The sequence below is a fragment of the Besnoitia besnoiti genome, chromosome I (assembly GCF_002563875.1).
Source record: "Besnoitia besnoiti strain Bb-Ger1 chromosome I, whole genome shotgun sequence".
NCBI lineage: Eukaryota > Apicomplexa > Conoidasida > Eucoccidiorida > Sarcocystidae > Besnoitia > Besnoitia besnoiti.
Window position 1 is genome coordinate 8,040,643 of NC_042356.1, and position 20,415 is coordinate 8,061,057.

At 60.0% G+C, this 20,415-nt stretch overlaps 2 protein-coding genes across 2 annotated transcripts; both read left to right on the forward strand.

Moving 5' to 3' along the window:
• Positions 1 to 853: 853 nt before the first annotated feature.
• BESB_011300 (NADP-specific glutamate dehydrogenase) lies at positions 854 to 5,319 on the forward strand (the record flags this gene model as incomplete). Its single annotated transcript, XM_029359884.1, has 7 exons — positions 854 to 947; positions 1,834 to 2,069; positions 2,572 to 2,793; positions 3,193 to 3,432; positions 3,910 to 4,128; positions 4,465 to 4,696; positions 5,093 to 5,319. 7 exons carry the CDS (start codon positions 854 to 856, stop codon positions 5,317 to 5,319), a joined length of 1,470 nt encoding a protein of 489 aa, XP_029222797.1.
• Positions 5,320 to 7,945: 2,626 nt separating this feature from the next.
• On the forward strand, positions 7,946 to 19,590 carry BESB_011310 (uncharacterized protein; the record flags this gene model as incomplete). Its single annotated transcript, XM_029359885.1, has 8 exons — positions 7,946 to 12,756; positions 12,931 to 13,024; positions 13,415 to 13,522; positions 13,748 to 13,864; positions 14,219 to 14,293; positions 14,546 to 15,172; positions 15,447 to 15,572; positions 16,075 to 19,590. The coding sequence occupies 8 exons, from the start codon at positions 7,946 to 7,948 to the stop codon at positions 19,588 to 19,590; spliced, it is 9,474 nt and encodes a 3,157-aa protein (XP_029222798.1).
• Positions 19,591 to 20,415: the final 825 nt, after the last annotated feature.

Sequence of the window (20,415 nt, forward strand, 5' to 3'; positions counted from 1 at the left end):
TTCAAGAACTCCTGGTCCCCCATGTCTGTGTAAGCGGCTAGAATGTTAGTCTAAACTAATTAGCCTGTTAGACTACCAAACCATCACGCATCCGCAAAGGGGCTTCCTGTTGCAGGCGTATACACTGTCTGCGTAGCGATGGGAAATGCAGAGTACCACAAAGAAATCCACTTCGCACAAGAGCGTCCCGCGGTCTCACCAGTGCTCTTGGAGTAGAAAGCGACGGTAGAAGTATCCGGTACTACATAACAGTGTCACTCAGTGTCAATGAATTATGACGCAGTCCCCAACGGTGAATGTGTTGGCAGCATGTTTAAAAGCATATGTGCTATGCAGCGTGAACATTGTGTTGTGCCTCGCTCCTTGTTCAAAGCTTGTCGTTTGCACTGACACGTCTGTACGGTGTCCCACTGCCCTGCGTCGTTTGCGCCATCACAGGCTTTGCTCCTACGGAGGACAATCACTCCAGGGTAAACACACCGTGCGATCAAGAAATCAACACACATAGTCGCACACCACCTTGAGGAACGACACACGACCATCACCCTTTTCTTTGCCGTCGCAAACTCCCCACTTCATGAGGAGGCACACACCGCTGCATGCTGCGTTCCGTATCATGGGTGTTCATGGTCAAGGAGGGCGGCTGGTGAGCTGCGTCGCTACCGTAGGCTTAGTCTCCCTTCCCATCGTATCATCGGTAACCGTGTAACTTATCAAAACATAGTTGCTACAACATTATTTCGTGTTCCTTCATTGAGAAGAACACTACAATTGTCTCAAAATCAACCTCGCTCTCGCACTGAGCCCTCCCCCGAACTTCGTTGCCCATATTGGTAATCCGACTTCGGTAAAGATGATCACTGACAAGAATCTGTACGTTGTCGCCCCACCGGAACTAGTGAACCCCGACTCGGAGGACTGTCCTTCCTGTAGGATATCACCAAGGTGTAAGTTTAAGTTCTTTTGCCGTTGCAACAAAGGTTACCAGTCGCCTGAATCCCGCCAAGATACATCACCCACCGGGGGGGGCGCAAGTCACGCTGTTTCTTTGGGTGGCGTTGTTCACCATCCTGCTTCATGGGCATGGCGCCTGTCTCTGCCAAGGAAGCTTCCGCTGCCTAAGCTGTTTACCGGTCGTGTTGCATCAGCATACGCTCAGCATGGCCCCCGCGCGCTTCCTCTCCCACATAGTCAGGAAAGGGCGACTGCGTCGCCCCTCTTTGCTTCGACGTTCGCTCAGTTGCATTGACGTGACACAACAGGAAGGTGCTATGTGGGTGGCCAATGTTTGTAGCCCCAGGCGTGCACTGTTGTACAGGCAATACTTCTAGCTGGTTTGTCTAGCTGGTGTGTGATAGCACTAGACATGTGCAACAGTGTGGATCTCAGCGTTCGTGCACATGGCTCCGCTGCGCAGCTCACGTGGTTTTCTGAAAGCGAGAGGGCCTGTCTCCCCCGAGGCTCTGATGTCGTCACTTCGGCTCCCCACACACTCAATCAAATCTTGCGGAACAGGGGCCGGTCACGCACAAAAGTGGGCGTTCCTGTTGTAAGTGATTGTTACGCGCGAGCAGGTCCCGACTGTGTAGATGGGTCTGCTCCGCTCACGGTGCCGCACGACGAGTACGCTCGGGCGTCAGCACGACGCCAGGCTGTTTAGGGAAGCAGCGGGGTATCTGGAGACCTCTCGTCTCCAGCGCGGTCCGTGCTAGATATTAGCAGTGGCTCTACTGGCCCTTTCGAGCCCCCACGGCGCGTGGTGGGGCTTCGAGGGAGAAATGTTTGGTTCTGCAACTTGCTACAGAAGTGTCTCATACCCTTCTGTGCGTGCAGGTCAGTCCGAAGCCCGAGAGGTGGTGGACCCGGAAGAAATCGAGGCTTTTGTCAAGCATGTCGAAACTGTCAATCGACACCAGCCTGAGTTCCTTCAGGCATTCCATGAAGTATTCGACTCTGTCGAGCCAGTTCTTCGCTCGAACCCTAACTACCTCCGAGCTTTCAGAGTTATCGTTGAGCCTGAGAGATGCATCACCTTCCGAGTTCCTTGGGTCGATGACAAAGGAAAACAAGTGCGTTACAACTTGCGAAGCACCGCGCCCTGTCGCTGTAGATGGCAGCGTGTTTTTCTCTTTTCCTGCTGCACTCTAGGGGAGCCTGTGTGAGCTGTATACGCATGGCACACCCCTGTCTAAGTGCAGGTGAAACCTGTCGCCCAGGTTCACTGGCAAAGACAGTTCGCCGTGCCCTGAGGGTCACCACACCGCTCTCGATCGCCACTTGCGTTCCTGAAGCATACGCAGTTGCCGGTAACATCGTGGATGTTTATAAACGTGAAGGTTATTGTAAGGGTCGTGCTGCACCCCTCCTTTGTGTCGTGCACCGGAGCACTTCCGACGACGCTTGCAACCTAGTTGTCCTCCGTGCTTCTTTAAACTGACAGTTGGTTCTGCTTTTGAATGGAGCACGCCTATACGGATCTGCATCTGTTAATCACTAAAGGAACGCGTTGTAAGACGACATATCCAGCGCGCACAGGAGCCTCGTGAGTATCTGCTTCCGTATTAATTTCAGCACGTTTCCCGGGGCTATCGGGTTCAGTACAGCTCGGCGGCAGGACCGTACAAAGGAGGCCTTCGATTTCATCCGTCAGTCACTCTGTCAGTGATGAAATTTCTCGGCTTCGAGCAAATCTTCAAGAACAGTCTGACTGGCTTGTCAATTGGTGGCGCCAAAGGCGGTTCTGACTTTGATCCGAAGGGACGCAGCGACAATGAAGTGATGCGTTTCTGCCAAGTGAGTAATAAAAACAAGTTGTGATACAGTTACCGTTTGTGTGAACGCTATTGCGGGGACAATCAGCGAAAGATACATTTTTATGTGCGCGTCGGTCGGCGCCGCTGTATCGGCCTCTTCAACCCGTGGTGTGACACTTCATCCGCTTCTGCCGCCTGCAGGGGAGGCCTAGACTCCTGACTTGCAGAGACAAAGCTCACCGTCCAGTGCATCCCGTAGTCCTCGATCAGTCGTTTTATTCTTGCGCAAGGGGTTCGCTATATTCGTCTGCTTGTCGCAGAAGATAATCCCTCGAAGGGGCGGATTCCTACGGAGCAGGGGGGCGAGGAGGTATCATGGCGCAAGGTGTTATCATTCAACTCATTTGTTAAGGCGGGATTGATGCTTCGTCCACTGCAGGCTTTCATGACGGAGCTCAGCAGATATCTCGGTCCGAACCGTGATGTGCCGGCCGGTGACATCGGCGTTGGAGCTCGAGAAATAGGTTACCTCTTCGGTCAATACAAGCTCTTGAAAGCTGGCCAGTTTGAGGGGGCGATTACGGGGAAAGACAAAAACTGGGGAGGCTCAGAAATGCGGCCGGAGGCTACTGGATACGGGTGCGTGTACTTTGTTCTCGAGCTCCTCAAGGCGCAGCAAGTGAGTCTGAATTATCTCCAACAGCCTCTGACACGGTCGAGTTACCGCAGGACCGTTCCTGCACGAGTGAGGCGTCGATATTGGAGCTTCTGACAAAAACTCAGTAATCTGCCACAATCGACGCACCGCAGAGCTTGGTAAAGCAAAAGGTCGAACGTGGAATCAAAGCGCGGTGCCACCAGGTGACTCCGACTGCTGCGCCACTTTCATTTTGGGTATGTGCTGGTCGCTGTGTACATTATTTCCCAAGCCTGTGGCGTGCGGTGTCGTAAAGAGGAATTGCCCCGCGGAGAGAGAAAAATGTTTCTATTTCCTGTGGCCAAACGGTTGTTTCACGCGGCTGTAGTCTGTGTGTCTACGTACCCGCTGTGCATCGTAAGAGGCCTCGCCGTGACGGAGAACGGTCTACCTGCGTGGAAGGCTGCCAAGTAGTCATTTGGCAGGAATAACACGCTTGTTGTCTGCGCTCATTTTCAGAAGGAAGGCGTCAAAGGGATGCGGTGTGCCATCAGCGGCAGCGGGAACGTGGCGTTGTACGCAGGGTTGAAACTTGCGAGCTTGGGCGCGATAGTCATGACATTCAGCGACAGTTCGGGATATATTGTAAATCAGAATGGTTTTTCGCTAGAGCAAATCAAGCAGCTGAAGGCTATGAAGGAGGCAAACACAAGCTCACGAGTGTCGGAGTTCGCCACTGTAAGCCCAAGGGTACTCGCTATGTTTCATTCACAGCTTCGTCGTCGTATGAGTGTGCCAACCCGTGTACGGGGCATGCCAAGGTGTCGACTGTCCTGGAGCAAGCCTTGAACACCAGAAGGGATGAGCGTGGCGGTGAAATATGTGTTCGGCAGAGGCGCTGGAGACAATGATTATGTGTAGCTGATTTTGAGGCCCGTCTGTCAGATCAGCCGTATTCTCACGGTAGTACACGGTGCACACGTTCTACGTGAGTTGTGTTGCTCTCACATACTGTTTGCTTTTCTTGTGTGGGCTCGACTCGATGGCTCACTGTACTGCTTGCAACCTTGTCAGAAGCATTCCTCAGTCACGTTTGTGAAGGAGAAACGAGTGTGGGAGGTCCCCTGTGAGATAGCCTTCCCATGCGCCACGCAAAACGAAATATCTGAGAAAGACGCGAAGCGCTTGATCTCGAACGGCTGCAAGATCGTTGCCGAGGGAGCGAACATGCCAACAACAAGAGATGCAAGTAAACTGTTCAAGCAGCATGGAGTAGTCCTCTGTCCTGGAAAAGCTGCCAATGCAGGTAAGGAGAGACGAGAAACACATAACAGAGAATGTGCACTCTTGATATCGTGCCTATGACGGCATCAATCAATCAGCGGCGTGCAGCAATGCTTGCCATCAACAACCAACTACCGTAACCGAGTTGCTAGGAACATGCACCTCCAACATGGGAATGGTCGATTTCTGTCTGGACTTGGCGTCGTCGTGTGCATACCTATGGCTCAGAAAGTCATCGCAGATTATGTGTCACTAGACACCCCTGTATAGCTGAATCTCATTCCGGGCGCGTACTGACCATGGTGCGGCCCCGTGCGCCACAGGAACTTTTTGCTAGCTTCACTGTCGCAGTCGCGCACGCATATTGCTTTTCAAAATTTCTGCCGCCCCCCCGAACTGAGTCCTTACCTATTCTCAGGTGGCGTCGCTGTTAGCGGTCTCGAAATGAGCCAAAATGCCATGCGGATCGAGTGGACGAAGGAAGTCGTGAACGAGAAGCTTCAGCAAATCATGGCTTCGATCTTTGATAAGTGCCGCAGTTACGCAGCCGAGTTCGGCGAGAATGAGTTTGATTTAGTGAAGGGAGCAAATATCGCGGGCTTTGTCAAAGTTGCAGACTGTGTTATCGACCAGGGATACATATGAAAGCCAGACCTTCATTTTCCCGCTCGAGCGAAGTCCTCCCGAAGCAGAGTGAACCAATTGTCTTGGCGAGATGTTGTCGTAGCTTTGTACTGCCATTGACATGACCGTAGTGACGCGCAGGAGGGGCGTAACTGGCACTCCCCCTTCGTAAGCAGCTGAGCGCATCTTGTATAATTCTGTGTATATAACTTTGGAGAGAGGCGAGCCTCTACTCATTCATCGTTGTCCAGGTTGCCTCAACACCGAGAGCCCGCGATATGGTGAGTGCACGAGGAGGAGCTCGGACGCGGGGACCGACTGGCGGCTGACTGCGCTGTTAAACGCAGAGAGTGCTGCCGTACTCAATGATGCTTGTATAAGTGCTGAATATGCTAGCAAAAGTTGGACTCTGTTTTTCCAGGCCACCTGTCTCCAGAACTTTTTCGTATATTTTGACTGCACGCTTCACCAGAGTTGGCAGCCATATCTTGTTGGTTCCTTTTTCGCATACTGCAATTTGTGGCTGGGTTCCCTTGCCAGGGGGGGAGACGGGGGGCTGGAGGAGGAGAGGAGGGAGGGGGTTGGGCGAGGAAAGAGGAACGTTGTGCAGGAAAGTGCGAGTGACAACGGAGTGCGTCTTGTGTTCATGTGCAGTGGCCCTTACCACAAAGCGTGCTGATGGCAGCCTTCCAGTGGGTCTTCCCAGTCTGTAGGGAGGTCTCGTGTCGGCGGCTCATATCCTCGTGTTACATATCCTACAGACAGCTGGGCAGCCACCTTGTGACAATTGAACCTTTTCGGATCAATGCCACCTGACCCAAATGTCGAACACACATATGCGACAAAAATCACACCGTATCCACGAGGAACGATACTTTGGCGGGTTCGTTCCGTAGAGGACCCGAGCATGCAGCCTGAGCTTGGAATCGCGGCTCCTCTGACAGCTGCCCAAAACAGATAGCTATAGGAAGACTGCGTCAGTTCACTTCCCTGCGGCGCACCCGCTTCCCTAGCTGCATAAAAAATGACGTGCTACCGCCGTCTGGCTGGTGCAGCTGCCCGTTGTGCACGGAGTAAGAGCGTTCATGCAGCGGTACACTGCTCTCCACCAAGAAGTGGCTCGCTCCCTTGCCGGCTTCACTGTCCGCAGTCACCCTGAAAGTTGTGCATGCCTCGTATCACTAGCGGTGACACTCTTCCGGCGACCCTCTGCAGGACACACGGAGTGGCCGCCGGATGCCCAGTTGCATTTCTAATTGCGCGTTTGAAGAAGGGGTAGCGGCCCAAGGACTCGCGTCTTACGACTGCGGAGAAACACGCAGTATCTTCTGTAGGCATATGCACTACAGCACGGGAATGGAACCGTCGGATTTTCTCGTTGCCCCGCCGCTTCACTCTGACGAGTGTGACGGGCAGTCTCCTGCTGCAGGCACCTTCCAGCGAGCTCGCATAACGAAAAAAACAGGTCACCATTTTCCGTAGAAACCTTCGTTCCCACCACATGTGCCCTCAGCATTAAACACTTCTTGGAACCAAGAACATGAGTCCTGCTTTGCTTGAACAAGCTGTCTCCAGCACTGATTGTGAACGCGAACCCGCGAGAGCGGACGAGGCAAACCGCGTGAACGGCATCGCTGCCCCTGCGTTGCGAGCGCACTTTTAATTTCGCAGCACTGGGAATGGTTCCGTTTCCCGCTTTGCAGGTTGCATCGAATGCCGACGATGGATGCGCGGAACCTACGGGAAAAGACTGCGTACCGCCACTCTTTGTTGCCAGAAACTCCTCTGCCACTTGCGAGGAGACGCCAGGAACTTGTCTTAAAACGAGGCCACATGCTGTCGTGTCTTGGGGGGGAGGGGGGGTGGGAGGGTCGAGCAGACTAGGAAGACGCCATCCTGCGAGGTGTTGAGCTGCTGGCTGTTCTTGCTACTCTCACTTTATGGTTCGAGCAGAACTGGAGTGCAGTAGGAAATCGCTATATTTTTCTGAGTTACATCATCACATTGGCGCTGCGTTGCGCTCATGACGGTTTCTGGCTTGTACAATTAAACCGCGCACAGCAGCAGGACCTCCGCGGATGGCGATCCACGGGCGGCCACGCCAGAATTGCTTAATCTCTTTGACGTTTTTTCGGTTTTCCTCTACCGTACTGATCTCAATTTTTAATGCCTTTTTCTGTTGGTGTAAAACGGTTTTTTTCCGCTGCATTTTCTCTGCTTCTTTCTGCGCCCGCATTTCGAGCTGCGCTGGGACGGGAGCCGACAGAGAAGCTCGATCCTCAGCTACTGGAGCGCATTGCCCATTTGCTCCGCGGTTGCACTGGATGCTGTCTCACCCTTTGCCTAAACTCCAAGACACACCAGCACCACAAAATTTTCCTCGCTTGTCCCGTTGGTCTACACACCCTGAGGGGTTCTGTTCAAATTAGAGTCCACCGCTACGGGGGCATCTGGCCGTCGTCCGGCGTGCTCTCCTGTGAACCGCGGCGGCACTGACGTTGGCTCCTTTTTTCTGTACAGGGCCCGCTCTCAGTAGCTCCGTTCTCTGTTTTCGTTCAGTGGACGGCGCCACTTCCCATTGTCTGCCTCGTTCTCCGGTCCCCTCGTAGCCGACTCTGCTGTCAAGCCGACCCTCGGTTCCATCAGCATGGCGGCGCGGAGCCCCGCCTCCACGGCGAGGGGGCGCGCGGCCGCTCCGTCTGGGTCGTTCTCGCCTTCTGCCTCGCCTCCTCCGCTTTCTTCCTCTTCTTCATCCTTTCCGGGTTGTTCTTCCCGGACATCGCCTCGACAGCCTTCTCGCGGCCGCAACGGCGCCGCCCCGCCGCCGCCCGTGCTCGCGGCGTTCTCGCCGCGGGATCTTTCTCTGCTGGAAGACGCGGAAGCTCAGCAGCTTCCGTCGCCTTCGCTGGAGGAGTTCGCTCAGCATTTTCGCCCCGCTCAGTCTTCCTCGTACTCGCGTGACAGGCGGCGCGGCGAATTTCCCCCCCCGCGCGCGGCCCTCACGCCTCGCGCCGACCGCAAGGGGGACGCGGCGGCGTCGACGCCGGAGGCCGCGGAGGAGCGATCGAGCGCCGCCCCGACGATGCTTCGTCCGAGCGAGACGCGCGACGCACTAGCGCACGCTGAGGAGGCGCCCGCAGCCTCCCCAGCGCTTCCCAAAATTGGAAAGCAAGAAGTTTTGGCCTGGGTAGAAGAAGTGACCAGCCGCGAGCACGTGTCGTTCGCAGCGCTGCGCGGCGGAGACATCTTCCTCGAGCTGTTTGCACTGGTATGGCCGCGCCTGATGGAGAAGCGCCACGACCGGCGCCTGGGCCTAGCTGCCCAGCTGCCGCGGAAGGGCTCTGTGTCGTCCTCGCCTGCCTCCTTTGTTTTCTTCTACCCGTTTCCGCAGGGCGAGCCGGAGGAGGATCACAACTGGGCACTCGTCGAGGAGGTGCTTGCAGACGCGCACATCCCGCCGAAGTTCTTTGACCGGGGTCGCATCGCGAAAGAGTGCTTCCGCGCCTGCTACCAGGCTCTCGTCGTGCTGTTTTTCCTCTACACTCTCGCCAAAGACCACGCATGCGAATTCGTCATGGCTCACCCCGTTGACGCGTGCGTCACGCGCTTCATGTCCAGCGAAGAGCCTCTCGCTTGCCTGATCGACGCCGGCAGCGTGCTGCTGGCGCCACTCTCCCCGGTGATTTCTGAGAATAGTGGGCAGCCGCAGCCGAGAGAGGACACCCGCGAAAAACGGAGAGGCTCCGGCAGCAGCCTCTCGCCTCGCGAAAAACCGATCGAAGAATTTGAAACAGACGGCATAGCCGACAGGACAGAAGCCCAGAAGAGGAGACAGCGAAGGCCTGGAGCCCCCAGAGGATACTCGCGTACTGCAGCGCGGAAACACACTCTGCTCTTCGAGTCGCCGCGCCAGCACCGAACCGCAGCGTGGACCGAAGAGGCTGAGGGCGAGACGGACAGAGACATGAGCGCGGCCTCGGACATTGACACGTTTCCAAGCAGGCCGCGAGACGACGGAGACAGGAGAGCGCCGCTTCACTCCCGGCCTCCACTGTCCCCCCGCCCCCGGGCGGCGGCTTCGAAGGCGACGGAGACGAGAGATGGAGACAGGAGGGGGCAAGGCCAGCCAGACGACGAGGACGACAAGCCTTTGCGATCGGCCGTCAGAGAGAGAGAGGCTGTCGCTCACGCAACGAGAGACGCCTTGCTTACGGCTTCAGATCCCCTGTGCCGCTACCCTCGCAGTCCAGCGCGCAGGGCGGAGTCCACGCCCGCGTCTCACCCCGGCGCCCCGCGACCGCGCACTTCCGCAGAGAACGAGTGTCGACGAGAGCCGTACGTGCCCCAGCCCAGCGCTTCTCGCCTACCAGGTCGGGCGCGGACATCCGGACGCTCTGCCTCTGAAGAGCTGCTTTCCGCAGACGAAACTGAGGAGGAGAGCCAGACGCAGCTGGAGCGGGAAGAGAGGGGCAGCTCGCGGAGCGGGCGGCGCGCGACGCGCCGGCGCCGCTCTGCCTCTGCGTCTTCGTCCGAGTCCAGCGGCCGCCACGAGAGGGCTCGCCTCTCTTCGCTCGATGGGATCTCGCCTGCAGCGCTGGCGCTGAAACGCGCCGCGCGAACGTTGCAGAAAGGTCGGCGGCTTCCGGTCATAGGCTGCATCTTCCGCCCCGACGGCAGCGCCGTCCACCCCGAAGAAGAAGGCGACGGCGCGTCGCTATCGGGCTCCGCCGCGGAGACCTCGCGGTCGCGGCGCAGCGGGCGGAGGCGGGACGCGCTCCGACTCAAGGACAGAAGGCGGAGGTGCGCGCACACGCCCGACGACTCGGGTTCCTCCTCGTGCCTGTCTGCAGCCGGCAGCAGCGCCGACGAGCCGCGCGGCCCCACGCGGTCGCGCGATGGAAGGAAGGGCGAGGGTGCGGACGAGCTCGACGCGCTCCCGCGCCGGGAGGGAAGACGAGCGAGACGCCGCAGCAGGAAATCGCGGTCTCGCTCCTCGCACAGCAAGCACGCAGACGAAGCCTCGGAGAGAGTCAGCGCCAGCCACTCGCGCGAGAGATCCTCCTCGACGCCGCGAGCCCCTCTCAGGCGACCGTCTGCGTTCTTCGCGCGCGGCAGCTCAGGCTCGGAGGACGAGCGCGCCCGACAGGGCCCGCGCCCGACGACCAAGTCGCCTCTGGAGCTCCACGCGGTCGCGGCGCGCTGCGCCTCCTCGCAGGAGCCGCCGGCATCGCCGCGCGACGGAAGGCTGCAGGGCGACGATGCGGCTCGCGCGTCCTCGACTTCGGCGGCCTGGGCACCGTGCGCAGCTGAGCTGCCGCTCGCGTCCTGCCTGGAGCACCCGCTGCACCTTGTGGAGTGGGGCCGCTCTGCGGCTGCCTCGGCTTCGTTCCGCATAAAGGGCGAGAAGCTGCTACAGGCGCTGCGATACCAAGTCAGCTTGCTGGCGGCGCAGCTCGCGCAGAGCGAGGAGGAGAAGAAGGCGCTGCAGCGGCAGACGGAGCTCGCGCTGCAGCGCGAGCGGGAAGAGCGCGAGATGGAGATTCAGCGTCTCAAGGAGACGCACGCCGTGGAGATTCTCGAGCTGAAGGCCGCGCACGCCGCGGGCCTGCAAAAGGAGAGACGCAAGATGGAAACACGTCTTGAGCAACTCGAGGACGACGTAGCGATGGACGTCGAGGTCCTCTCGGCGCCGCAGGGCGAGACGGGCGCCGAAAGCGAAGACGGAGACAAGGCGCGCGGGGGGTCGGACGACGCCGAGCGAGGGAGACGGGGAGGAGGCGACGCGCCGCCAGGTGAGGGCAAGGCGGCGAACCGAGAGGCATCCCGGCTGGATGTGTCGGCTCTCCACAAAGTCCGCCAGCTTCAGAACCTGATGGACGCGCGGCTCGTCTGCCGCGACCAGGCGCTGAAGGAGACACGGCTCTCGCTGCAGGATTTACACAAGGAGTGTCGCTCTCTGCGGCTCGCCTCCGACGAGCGCTGGACGGCGTGGCGACGTCTGTGGCAGTTCAGAGATGCGCTTCTTTTCCTCCTTGCGCCGCCCTCTGCCTCCGCCCTGTCCGCGGCGGTGGTATCTGGAGACAAGGCGGCGGAGGGGCGAGCCAGGGAGGGCGACGAGGCCGCGCGTCTCCTCTTCCCCGTGGGCAGCGCGGGCCTCAAGGCTGTCGACCAGCTGAGGTATTTGGGAGCATGTGCGGAGCCTGGCGAGAAGCTGGAGGCTCTTCAGAAGTCGTTCTATGCAGACTTAACGCAGGCGCTCGAGTTCTCGCTCGGATGGACGTTCCCGGAGGGACTGTGGGAGGAGCGGGAGGCGCGGCAGCGAGCGCGCGGCGACAAGTCGCGGGCGGCTCCTGGGGCGGCCGCGGGAGATGGGCGGCGCGGCGAGACGCGCAACCACGCTGGGACGGAGCTCGAGAAGTCGCTTTTTTCCTCGCTGGTTCAGGGCCTCTCGCTGCTGCATCTCGAGCGCCTCCAGCACAGGCAGCGCGAGTTCGAGCTGTTGCGGAAGGTTCACATGAGCGAGGTCTCCGGCGAGACGCGTGAGCGAGGCCGCGCAGAGGGCGGCGAGGGCGCTCCAGCGTCGGCGCGTGCGGCGCAGGACGCCTCGAATGCGACCCGCGAAGAGCCGCGCCGCGCGAGGCGGGAGGCCGCCGAGGGCGGAGATCTGGGCGTCCTGCTGAGCGGGCAGCTGGGCGGGCAGCTGGAGCGCGAGATGGCGCTCGCGGAGGAGGTGAAGCGCGCAAACGTCAAGAACGCGCGGCTGCAGCGAACGAATGCGTATCTGCGAAAGAAAGTAGACCACATCCTCCGGTGGAAGGAACAGGATCGCGCCTTCGAAGAGGCTTGCCAGCGCACCGAGGACGCCTGGCGCCAGCGCGAGCGCGAGCGAGAAGGGGGGGGACAGTCCGGAGAGCCACGGAGCGCCGCCGACAGAGACCGCGGGGCGGCGGCTCCCGAGCCTGCGCAGGCGAGAGCCAAGTCCACTTCAGATCTCAGCACGCGCGCGGGCACCACGACGAGCGCAACCGAGGCCGAGGGAGGCGTCGAGGGCGTCCTGCTCACCGGAGACGACGCGCCGCGGAAAGACAAGCTCGCATCTTCGGCGTCCTCCTCCTCTTCTCCTGATGGCGAGGCCGCCGACGAGCTCGAATCTGCCGGGGGGCCCACGACGATGGCCGCCCCTGCTGAAGTCTTCTGCTGGATGCCTGCTCTCCTCAGCGAGGCCGGCGGCGCCGAGGACGACACCGAGCGGGACGCCGACCTCCTCCATCTGTTGCGCTCGCTGGGCGCGAGGCGCGGCGGGGAAGACGGGGAGGTCGAGGGCGCCTGCGAGGGCGAACCCGGCTTCCCGGGTCACGACTTGGAGAGAGAGGAAGCTGACCGGCGCCTGGCGGTTTCCGCGGAGACTAGGAGACAGCTTCTTCACCTCTTCTGGCGGATGCTGGGCGACTTCTACAAGTAGGTTTCCGCGCCCTGGGGCTCTGTTGCGCGCCGTCCCTGTCTGTGTTCGATTGGGACTCTCCTCGCGAGCTGCGACGCTCATCTTCGCGGACTTTGAGGCTGTCCCCTCTCAAAGTGAAACACGAAATGAGTGAGATGAGAGGCTGGACTCCGACGCATTCGTGTCTTCAGGTACCGCGTGCGCCTCGCCGAAAGCCGCCGGCAGCTGCTGAGACTTCAAAACGAAGTCACAGCGGCAGTCGAAGCCAAACATTTCGCTGAACGGGTGAGCTCGAGCTTTCTCAATTCGTCCGTCCTTCCGTCGCGCCTGCTCGCGCGCCTGAATCCCTGTTCGTCGCGTACGCAGACAAATGCTTCTCTTTCGGACGCTTTTTCTGCTTCGTCGTGCTTCTCCGGCGTTGCGTTTGCGGCTCGCCGCTTCTAACGGATCAACGCACGTGTAGAGTCGGCGCCTCCATCTCCTGTCCTTCTCGCGCGTCGAGTTCTTCGAGCGCTGCGCTTCGCTCCCTCGGTCGTCGCGTGGGTAATCCACGCGTCCTGCACGTTGTATCGGTTTGCTCTCTTTGCGGTTTTCATGTCTTCTTTGAGGCGTTTTTTCTTCGGTCTGCTTTGCAGCCTGCGCGTGTGTGGGCTCTTTCTCTGCGTTCTCTCTCAGAAAGGCCGCGAAGAGTTCGAGACTATGCAAGTTGCGCTGCGTAAGGAACTTGACAGCGAGCGCGCGAAGCTCTACCGCATCATCGGCCGGAATCGCGTCCTTCTTCAGGTGCGCCCTTATCTTCATTTTTTTTCTCCCTCTTCGCGACGCCCTCCGCTTCGCTGTGTTGCCGTCGCTTTTTTATCAATTTTTATTGCGTCGCGTTGCCATTCCCCTCGTCGCCTCTCTCAAGCCCTCTGCGTGGGCTCCGCCAGCCCGTCGCGTCTCTGTCCCCTCCTTTCCTTTTTTCGTGTCTTCTGGAGAACAAAAAGCCGCTTTTTTTTTCTTTTTCAGGTCGCGGAGGATCAGCTGACGACTCGACTGCGCGACGAGCGAGCGCAGCAGGATGAACTCGCGAGACTCACTTCCCTTCTGCACGACGCCCAGTACAAGAAATTCTCTGCGCTCCTTGTAAGCAACAAAAGGCGCATTATGATACACAAGCTGCTCTTCGATTCGCGAGCCTATCAAACCCATAGAATTTGTAAATATATAAAAATGTATACTTATGTCTGTGTGTAACATATTCCACACATTGCGGAGGTAGACGCTTAAGTAGATGCCTGGACGCCCTTCTCTGTAGGCAGCTACAAGCAGCAGCACGATATGAAACACGAGGTGGAAATCTGAGAAGATCCAACACACGTATATACATGCATACATGCGCCCCCTTATAATGCGAGGTATATGCTAAGGTGTTTTTTCGCATATGTCTGCCTTTCGCACTTTTCTCTACGTTGCTCCGTGGTCTCCTTGTGTCCTCAGGGCCAGCTGCAGGCGCTTGACTCTTCGAATCGAACGCTGCAGCGCCGCGAGCGCCTCTGGCAGGACTTGGCAAAGGTGAGAGGCGCGGCGTGGAGATCCTGTCGAGCAAATCGCTCTTCTTAGGATCTTCGCGAATGCCTCGAATTCGCTCTTTGTTGCGGGTTCCCGTTTCTGAGAAAGTCGATTCCGAGGCCGGCTGCGCGCCCCGCGGGGTTGCGGTAGCGCCGCATCCTTACATGAGGTCGACGGGGGGACGCGGCTTCGAGTGCGCGCCGTAGGTTGTCTTCTGCTCACTCTCGCGCTCTTTCGTTTTTGTCTTTCGTTCAGTGTTTGACTCTTCAGCTGCGGCGACCATGCATCGAGACGCAGCGGACGATTCAGGATCTCTGGGCGCAGATTACGGGTTCGAAGGCGCTCCTCGTCGCGCACAGCTCGGCGCTGGTGCCCGCGGCCGCTTCGCCGCGCGCGCTGCCTCCGCTGCCTCCCGCCGCGCGCGGTCCCGCCTCCACGAAGACCCGCCAGCGCGCGGCTTCAGTGCGCCGCGAGGGCCCCTGCGCCGAAAAGGTCGGCAGGCGCGCGAGCAGCGTCGGGCGCGGCGGCAGCGAAACCCTCGAGAAGCAGGACGCCGAGGAGACTGAGAAAAGGCCTTTGGGCATGCGGGAAGAGACGCGCGAGTCGGCTCTCGCGGGCACCTTCGGCGAGTGCCTGGAGCAGATCGCAGGAGCCGCCAAGGACTCGGGCGCGGACGACGACGACCTCGCTGAGGAGCTGTCCTGCGTGGACCTAAAGGCACCGTCCGCGGAGCTGGCGGAAGGCGAGGCGGTGCGGGCGATCGACTGCAAACGCGAGGTCGACGCGTGCGCGCTGCCCAGCAGCTGGCATCAGCTGCTCAAAAACATGCTGCAGGAAGCCACGACGCTATATGCGCAGCAGATCCAAGACAAGGAGCAACAGGTAGGCGATGAGGCGAAAACGGAGAAAAAAACAGAATCGGGCGCGGGGGGTGGGGAGACGGTTCGGATGTCGGGGAGCGGGAGGAACTCCGAGTGAAAAAGCGAAAAGAGGAGATTCGCATCCGTCAGAAGGGATTTCAACGGGAGTCAGAAAGGGAGCGAAGAACCCGAGCGAGGGGAAGACAATTCAGACCCGGCGGACCTTGGCACGACAGCACTGAAACAGTCGCACGGGCGCGACAGCTCTTCACTCGAGTTGAGCTGTTTTCTTTCAGGTCGCCTCGCTGGCGCAGCAAATGAAGGACGAACGCGAGAAGAACAAGAGTCTCCACCTCCAACTGAGCGAGAGAGCTGCCGTTTTGAAGGCCCTCCAGGAGAACCGCGACTTCCTTCAGACTCAGGTGAGCAGAGGCCGCCGCTCGACGAAATCTGAATCAGGGTTTAAAGTGGGAGGTTTCTGCGACTGCGAGAGTTCCGAGGCGCTTCGCGCCAGTGAGAAAGCCGAGCGTCTGAGACCGCAGGCGCGAGGGCCGATAGACCGCGCAGGAGCGTTCCCCGCGTCGACTCAGAGGGGTGGAGCTGAGGACGAAAAAAAAGCGCCTCCTTCATCGGTTGAGATTCTTCTTCATTTTCCGCATTATATTCTTTTGCGAATACTCATAACGGATTTTCTTCTCTGTGAAGGAAGGCACGTCTTGGGCGTGCGAGAGACGAGGGGCGCGCAGATGTTTATTTGGTGAAATTTAAATTTGTTTTTTCACTTATTTTCTATTGTAAACGCCCTGATCTTCCCTGCTGCCCCCGCGAATGCTCGCGCCACGGACAGCAGATTCCTGGCCTGCAGCTCCCGTCATTTTCACGGGCGCCGTCGTTCGCGCGTGTGCCTCTGCGTTTTTCTCTTAGCATGCTTTCGCTCTTGAGACCATCGGTGCGCTCCATGAGGACCTCTTCGCAGAGCGAGAAGCGAAGCGGCGCAGTGATGAGCACTGGCGGCGTCAGTACATTCACCTCCAGGTCGCCTTCCGCGAATTCCAGGCGCTCGCGCGCGTCCTGCGAGAGAACGAGCAGCTCTTCCCCTGCACGCCCGAAGAAGAAATCCCGACGGAAGCGGCAGTGCCGCCACAGAAGCCGGTGCTCGAGGGGGCAGAAGCAGCGGAGACCGACAAGACGGAGCTTGAGAACGCCGCAGACGAGGGCGGCGCCGTCCATAAAAAAGAGATAACCGATGAGCAGAGAGCAAAGACGCGCGACACCGATGGGAAGGAGGACACCCGAGACGATACTCTTGCTATATCTTTTTCAGAGCTCTCCCAGAAAGAGCCAACAGTCGAGGCGGACGCCTCCGATGCCGTGGAAGCCGCTCAGCTCCCATCGCGCCCAACGCAGCAGCCTGCAGAACGATCGCCTCCCTCGTCGCCGTCTGTGTCTCCCTCAGCCTCAGCCTCTGCGGCGGTGATTCCGCCCGTGCTGACGGTCGCGGAGGCGGCTCCTTCGCCTTCGCTCTCGATGACCTTCCCTTTCGCCTCGCTTCCTGCGCCGTCATTCGCCTTATTTCCGCAAGACCTCGCGGCTTTTTTGACGTCGCCGGCGCTGTGGAGTCGCGCAGATCCTGGCTTCGCGGCAAGCGGCACGCAGGCCGAGGAGCTGGAGCGGCAGCTGACGCAGATTCATGCGCAGCAAGCTCTGCTTCAGGAGCGCGAGAGAAAGCTCTTTGAGCAGATCGGCGCGTCGCGGAGGCACGCCGGCTCAAGCCGCGACCTCGCGGAGAGAGAGAGAGAGCCGAGCGAGCAGGCGATCGCCGCCACGGATCGCAAGGACGAAGAGAGCAAGCAGCGAGAGGCCGGCGCACGACTCATCTTCGAAGGACCTGCGGGATTTCCGCGCGCGGAGCACCCTCCCCTCGCCCGCGCGTCTTCCGCCACGGTCCCCCGCTCTCGCGCGCCTCTCTACCCGCGGGCCTCTGCTGCAGCTCCGCAGGACTCGCCGCGCAGGCCCTCACTGGAGACCTCGCCCGTGGACTCTCTCCGCGCGCCCTCGCCGCAGGTTGCGCCGCCTCTGCCTACCGAGAAGCTCCCCCGCGGCGCTTCTCACGCGGCACCAGACGACGCGACAAACTGCGACGACGACGCGCAGGGCAGGTCGCTGCTGGCGCTGCCGCTTCCCTTAGAAGGCCTCGCCGCGCAGCCTCCTCCCGCCGCTTCTGAGGTCTCCCTGGCTGCTGCGGCCTCTCGAAACGCCGAGGAAACGCGACCCGAAGCGACTGCGCCGTCGAGCGAGCGCGATCTCGCCTCGCCTGCATCTCAGCCGGGACGCGTCCAAATGGAGGCGAGACGCGGGATCCATGCAGCGGCCGCGGGCTCGCCCTCGTCGCCCTCCGCGGAGCCGCGACGCGAAGAGACCTCTTTGCCCTCCGCACTCTCTGCGCCCTCCGCGCTCTCTGCGCCCTCCGCGCTCTCTGCGTCGCGGGCGGTGGAGGTGCCGGTTCGCGTGCCGCCGCTTCCTTTGGAGAAACTCCGCGCGACGCGCGAGGCCGAAAGCCTCCAAGAGTTCAGTTTAGAGTTGCCGCATGCGAGTCCGCCAAAGTCCCGCGAGGAGACAAGGCAGGGCGGGGCGCCGGCTCTCGGGGCTCGCGACCCGGAAGGGCCCGCAGGGGCTGGAGGGGCCCCAGAAGACGAGGGAGGTCGCCAGGAGGCCACAGAGCGCTGCGATGAAACGGGCGATCGCAGCGTCTCGGAGTTCTCAGACTCGCGCAGCAGCGACCGCGGCCTTGGTCTCTGCGCGCCAGCAGACAGGAGCTTGCGAGACCTGGAGCGAGAGGCGGAAGAGCGCTTCGCGCAGCTGTGCGCGCTGCGCCGCGCGCCCGAAGCGGGAGGGTTGCCGACGCCCTCTGGGGGCCGCGGCAGCGCGCGGCGAGGGGATGAGCGTCAGCGCGAAACCGAAGTGGAGCAGCAGCTGCTGCTGCATCAGCACCTCCTCTACCGCATGCGCGCACATCTCCTCAAGGAGCACGAGAGGAAGCTCGCTGCACAGGAGTTGCCGTCGTCGCTGTCGTCTTCTCTCTCGCGCGCGGGCGGCAGTGAAGGCCAAGAAAAAGCACCGCCTTCGCGCACGCCGTCGTCCTCCCTCGTCCTTCCCGGCAGCGCTTCCTCGTTGAGAACCTGCAGCCACTCGACGACGACGAACGAATCGCAGCCTGCGCCAGCGACCGGCGCGCCCTCGTCTGCCTCCAGCGGCGCCCCTGCTGCGCCTCCCTCGCCCTCCGCGGCCGCGAGCTCGGCTTCCTCCGCCTTTTCGAAGCGCGACGCCATCGCCGCCTGGGACGCCTTCGTGGAGGCCTACCGCTCCAGCGAGAAGAAGGCCGAGGCGAAGGCCGACGAGACGGAAGCGCAGAAGATGGGGGAGGAAGAAACCGCGGAATCTGTCGGCGTGCGGAGGTGCTTCAGGACCTCAGTGACGGACAGGGGCCAACGCGAGAGCCGCAGCGGCTCTCCGTCTGTCCCCCGGCGCGAAGAAGACGCAGTGGCGGAGTGCGGAGAGGTGGCGAGGCGCAGGGCGAGGCTTTCGCTCCTGGGCCCCGGGTTTCCGGCAGCGCCAGAGGAGACAGGCCCGCGCGGCCTGAAAGGCACACTGCATCTCGCAGCGGAGAGAAGACGCACAGAGGCCTTCCCGGCGGCGGGCGACGAGCAGCGGCAGCTTCAGGAGGAGGTCGGGCGCGCGTCTCTGCGCGCGGACTCTGCGTCTTTCCCGCGCGACACCAACGGCGAAGACCTTTCGCGGGAAGCGACAACAGACAGCGGGCTGCAGGAAGTGCTGGACATCGAGACGGGGTTTGCGGCGGAGCGTCTGTCGCGTCCTCTCCTGAGTTCGCTGCCCTTCCCTGTGGGGCGGGCGGCGCGCGAGGCGATGGAGAGCGACGACGACGCGGAGGGCTCACCACACTCGCGCGCCTCGTCGCTGCTGCGCGAAGAGGACGCGTTTCCGCGGCGCAAGTGGCCTGACGCCTTCTCGGCTTCGCGGCTCGACGCGCTCCGGGGGCCGTCGTCGTCGTCGTCGCGGCTGTTGCCTGTGGGCCTTCGCGGACCCTCGCAGAGCCGCGGCGCCGAGGGGGAGATGCACTCGGCCCTCGTGCCGTGGCTCTCCGCCGCATGCCGATCGCGGGGCGACCTCGACTGGGAGTCCAGCTGCCGGCGCGCCTCGCCGACGTCGCTCTTTGCAGAAGCTGCGAAGGCCACAAAATCAAAAGTCCTTGAGCCGCTGGGAAATCGCTTCCTCAGCGCCTTCCAAGTCTCTGTCGAGGACGTGTTCGTGCAAGACGACGTGAACCAAATGACCCTCAACGCCGGCGCCTCCCTCCAGCGAATCGGCGCCGCCCTCGAGGCAGACATGCGCCTGGCGACCTCGAAAAAGAAAAACATTTGAGCTGCGAAAAAGCCGGTTTCATCGATTCGACTCAACACGTGACACGTGGCCACGCTCAAACCCTGAACCTGACCCTCACACAGACATATGCGATATATATATGTATGTATATATATCGTATATGCATAGGCTATATATATATATATATGTATACATATAAGCAGAGAGATAGATTATCTTGGTGCCTGTGTACTGATATATATTTATGTATGTGCCGCAGCTCATTAGTGACGCAGCTCATTAATCCATTTCGTTCGGCGTATTTTTATCTTTTGCTGCGTTCCTCTTGCCTTGCATCGATCTCTCCAGCTGACTCAAAAAGGCGAGACAGACTCCACATTTTTGCCCGTTTGCCGTTCTCTGGCGACGGCCCCATGAGTGTCTGGAGGCTGTCGGCGGGCGACGATGATTCTTGTGAAATGTTTTTTTTTATAAAAAATTTCAAATACGTGTGTGAATGCATGTGTGCTCTTCGTAAGAAAGCGAAGAGCGCTTCGCGGGAGACGCGCGAGTATATGCGTTTTTCCTGTGTGGTTTATCTGTTGAATTTCGTAGTCTCGCGTGTTCCTATCGCATGCGTCTCTGAGTCCGCGACTCTCCAGCTCCACACAATCGACTAAAAAAAACTCCGTTAAAGGCACCTTGAGGCTTCGCACGAGCGGCACCCAGATGAACAACGCCGAAAAGCTGCAGCGATGGCTCGGGGAGAAACCCAAGTCTCTACGTCTCATGCTTTGCGCTAACCCCAGAAGAAAAAGGAGACGCAAGAGACACACGCCGCGTGAGACGACAAGCGACCCGCCTTATCGCTTGCATAGAGGAGCG